The following is a 4,626-nucleotide window of genomic DNA, read 5'->3' as shown; positions in this document are numbered from 1 at the left end:
TATGTGATTTATCAGTATATAAAGCAGCCTGTGTTTTGCTCTCGTTGAGCATCAGCCGCCTCTTGCTGACCTCCCGCGGCCATGTAAAATAAAGCGCTTCTGTTAGCCAAACAGTGATCCTGTCTAAATTTCTACAACACTCTTACTAGAGGGACCAGATTAGTGAACTGGGCAGGAGCAAATGATGACAATAATAGAAAGTACAGCAAGTTGCTTTGTATTTATTCTTCTCCTCCCCTCTTCCAACCAACACCTTCTGTGCATGCAAGTATGATTGCCACTTCTCCAAAATACAGACAAGATCATACCTTTTTTGCTGACTCTAACTAAAGCTTGTTTATATGGAAAACCGCTTCAAACAGTCCACTGGAAACCGCAATATATCTGATCCAATTTACATTCAAAATGTAATACACAGCACCTAGGTACTAGCTTTATAGTCTCTGCATAAGAGTAAATAAATTGTCAATGTTACTGTTATATTTCTATTCAATTAAATGTATCATTTGAGGTTACAAAACTCACTAGACCAAATTCATCTATATTCCAGCTTGGTCATAAAAAACGGTACAGAAAATGTGCAGTGGTGTGACATAAAAACCCCTTGTTGATCCCAGATTGGACTCCCCCCCCCATCCAATCAGAAAAGAAACCCAAATAGCATTTGTGGAGGAGCCTCTCTCAGACATCAAACGAACATGACAATGGTATTTAGTGAAAGCAAAAATGAAGGCCTGTAACCAAACAAACTGGATTCTAACTGGATGTAATAGCCCATGGTGTAAAAGGAGGGAAAGGAGTATTAACTGATATCCAACCCAGATTGCCTAAAGAATAAAAATAAATTTATCATATATAAATCCAGTCAGGTACCCCCCATAATGCAGTAAGTTTCTGCATGGTGAACTTGTTGATGGGAGGTGGGGGAAAGGAAAGTGGGAAGGATAAGGGGAAACTGAACTTTCACTTGCTTAAGGCGCACAATGAGAACTTAAAAAAAGTTCTTATGCTTTTCTGGGACTTTGGGACTGTGATGATGACAAAGTTTAATTTGCCATAGAACACTGTTAGGAAGACTACTGTTTACATCAACTTCTTCCCTTTTTTGTCTTTAAAAACTTTTTTTCCTTCTCCCTATTCTCCAACATACTGTTTTGGTTATACTTCGTTTCCATGGGTATTCCTGGCTCCACAGAAGTATTTTGGGTATATCTGAGCAAAATGAAAGAAAGGGCCTTGTGGCACATTAAATCTAGGGGTCCTGGATTGTCCACATACTAACACCTGAAACTAGTTTAAGTATACCTTAGGCAACTTTAAGTTACACCACTATGAGGCAAGTTCCTCTCTGATGCATGTTACCCAGCTCATGTTCCATTAATGTGAGGTCACTCACCACAGATAAGCTGCCCAGATTGCCACAGATAAGCTGCTCCAGCATCTCAGGATGCAGTGACCCTTCCCCCAATTCCTGTTTTGTGTGGACAAATGTTCCACCCTCAAAGCTATACTGCCCAGGGGATGGTTCTTGCACCAAGCCAGTCAAAGAAAGTTTTTGGCTTTAAGGTGCAACTGCTCCAAACTCAAGCTAGCACTAACATTAAGCAGCTCAAATTACAATGTGTAACAAGGCCCAAACTGGAATTTCCACCTATATTTCAAGGGAGTTATCAAATCACATACACAAACATAGGAAGCCAGGGGACAATTCCTTCCAGGTATACTATTAATAGAGTGATGATACAGCTGTTTTCTTGAGATAATCATTTAAAGTGTTATCAACTTACTCAAGTTAAAAGTTGTAATATTAATATTGTTATTTCTTTAATACAGAGGTTGTGAAGTGGGGGTACATGTAAAGGGGCTAAAGGGTATGTGCGGGCAGGTGGGGACCGAGCACTGCCACTCAACACCCTCCTAGGAGCAGGAAGGGGGGGGCAGCAACTGCCATCCACTACCCCACGCAAGCTCCTCCACGCTCCACGTCTGTCTGGCCCAACCCTCCCCCACATTCCACATCCGGCTGCTGCCACCCCCCCTGCTCCACCAGAAGTGTACCCAGAAGGGTACACTTAAAAAAGGCTGAAAACCCCTGCTTTAATAGATACTGACAGCACCTGCTCTACAGGGGAATGTCCATAAATAGGAGTACCGTATTTCATGGTGTATGGCATGGGATGGGGCCACACCAGCCGAGCACTGAGCCAGGACTTGCCTGTGGTGAGCAGCACTGGCAAGCGGCAAGCCCAGTGCTGCTTGCAGGGGACAGGACTGGGCTCAGCGTTCAGCTGGCACGGCCTCATCCCCCCATCCGCTGCCAGTGGTGCTGGACTCATAGGGGATGGGGCTGCACCAGCTGAGCACTGGCCCTGACCCCATCCACTACAAGCGGTGCTGCAGAGCGCCAAGCCCAGTGCTGCCCCCTGTGAGAGGTGCCAGACTTGACATTTGGTAGTGCTACTAGCAGCAGACAGAGCCAGACATTTTTGAAGTGGCATGGTGTATAACTCGGGTCTGATTTTTAAGACACCAAAATTGGGCTTCAAAACCTGACTTATACACTATAAACTATGGTACCTGACTTTACAAAAAGGGTCTCTATGAATACAGGGACAAATTTTATCTCTCTGCCCTCAACTGGGGAACTTCTAAGATATGTACTGTTAGAGAAGCTCTCACCTGGTATAAAGCTGGTACAGTAACTACTGTTCCAACTATTCCCCCCATTGCCCGTGGAGAGGTTACACTGAGGCAAGGCAAGAAATAATACAAAAGGTTCAGGCAGAGCTCCAATACTTTCACCTGGTGCGAGTCCTTCAAGGACCATAGCTGTTTGCCTTGAAATTGGAACTAGAGCTTCTTAAACCTGAGATCAGGTATCCACAGATTGTCCTCCTTTCTTCCTATCTCTTCTGTCCTTAGTGGAACTTGGCATTGAATAAGTTTCATACCATTTTATCAAGGATATAATTGAATGGCCAAGAAGAGATTTTATGATGTATAAAAGATAGGCAAAGTTCACACATACTGTGACCAAGAAGCTGAATTACTTACTTCAATTCTCTTTTCAAATCCATCTCCCTTTATGAGGCGGTCAACATAGATCTTGGGGATATGAATGTCTTCTGGGGCAAATGATCCTATATCAACAATTTCTTCCACCTGCAAAGAAAAAAAGGAAAACTAAATATAGCCTGATAAGCCAGCGAAAGAGACTTATGACAGATCAGCAGTGAAAATTCCAGATACTTTGCATACAGCAGATTGAATCTGCCCAAGAAAAGGCAGAGTGCCAAAATAATAAAAATAGCACAAAAATTGGTGGCTAAATTTCCCTGGTGCATAGGGCAGGCACCAGGATTTTTCCAGGCAAAAGGCATTTCCACATATATTACAATGAGTTATATTTCTAATTATCCAATTTGCACAGCCATATCAAATAAATGTAACCTGTAGACTAAAAATGGTTTTGTGCATACTATGTAATAAGCATCCAAATGAAAGGAAGTATAATTTTTGGTGGCAAAAATCAGCATGCAGCTGTTTTAGACATATAGAGGCCACTTTTGAGATCAGTTTAAATCTTCCCTACAGTTCAAGTAAATACAATTTTAAGACCTATTAGATCAGTTGGTAGAATAAGTCTGCACAAAAATTACCTCTCTCTGCATACACTATATTTTACGGGATTTCTTAGGTGAGCAAATGGTCAGTGCAGCTACACAAAGCCTAGACACTGATTTTCCTTACAGTTAATGTTTGCAATTAGTCACAATATGTGCATGATGCTTTCAGTACTTGTATGTAGGCAAACACTATTATGTCAAACAATGCAATGTGCCTAAGACAATGTTTTGTAATTCATACTTAAAAGGAAATGAAACCATATCAGAGCTAGTTTAAAGCACAGGTTAGAAAAATCAGCATTAATCACAACATAAATATAGCTAAACAAGCACAAGCCGTAAACAAGAAAGAGTTATGGAGTAAGACACACTGATGGAGTTATGCCATTTAACCCTAAATGTGTGACTAATACAGTAATCTGAGAGCACTGTCATCGCAAATTAAACAATATTAAAGTAGTCTAAACTCAGGTCATCATGCATAAATCTCAGATGAAAACAAACTTATGTGCTGTTTCTATTGCCATTGTAAAATCTCATGAATAATAAAAGGCATATGGCATCTGTCATACAATGTTTACCTTAATGTCCTCTACAGCATGACAATAATTAAACAACCTGACAATAAACAAAAGCAAAACCGAAACAGAAATTGAAAGGTTTACGATTATAAGAGGCATTCTCAGATGACCTCTAAAACAGCTGATGATGAAACAACAACAGAAGGATGCTTTGTACAAGAATAACTGTAAATAAGAAAGCTTTTGCACTAACAGTGACAAAAGAGTGCAAAACCAATGCTACACATTTAGAAGGAGCAAAAAAAGAGAAAGACAAAGGTTCTATAATGTAGGGTGGAACATGTAATTTAGCTAAAAAAGATGTTTTATTTGATGAAAAATGGTGCAAATGCATCCATATACTGTCTTACTAATTAACTGGTTACTGTGATATTTGTTTGATTGATCATTTGGTTGTTTTTTTCTTGATTTCTTTGTTT

At 40.4% G+C, this 4,626-nt stretch overlaps 1 protein-coding gene across 1 annotated transcript in view; it reads right to left on the bottom strand.

The window, feature by feature from the left end:
* Positions 1 to 4,626, bottom strand: part of OXCT1 (3-oxoacid CoA-transferase 1) — a 209,198-nt gene that overhangs the window by 86,815 nt on the left and 117,757 nt on the right. Inside the window, exon 8 of the mRNA XM_019518269.1 lies at positions 3,055 to 3,162. Coding sequence (XP_019373814.1) covers positions 3,055 to 3,162 — 108 coding nt within the window. The remainder of the gene's footprint in view (positions 1 to 3,054; positions 3,163 to 4,626) is intronic.

This window comes from Gavialis gangeticus, unplaced genomic scaffold, assembly GCF_001723915.1.
Source record: "Gavialis gangeticus isolate Ggan-Ray unplaced genomic scaffold, GavGan_comp1, whole genome shotgun sequence".
Lineage (NCBI taxonomy): Eukaryota > Metazoa > Chordata > Crocodylia > Gavialidae > Gavialis > Gavialis gangeticus.
This window is presented reverse-complemented; position numbering and strand designations above follow the sequence as displayed.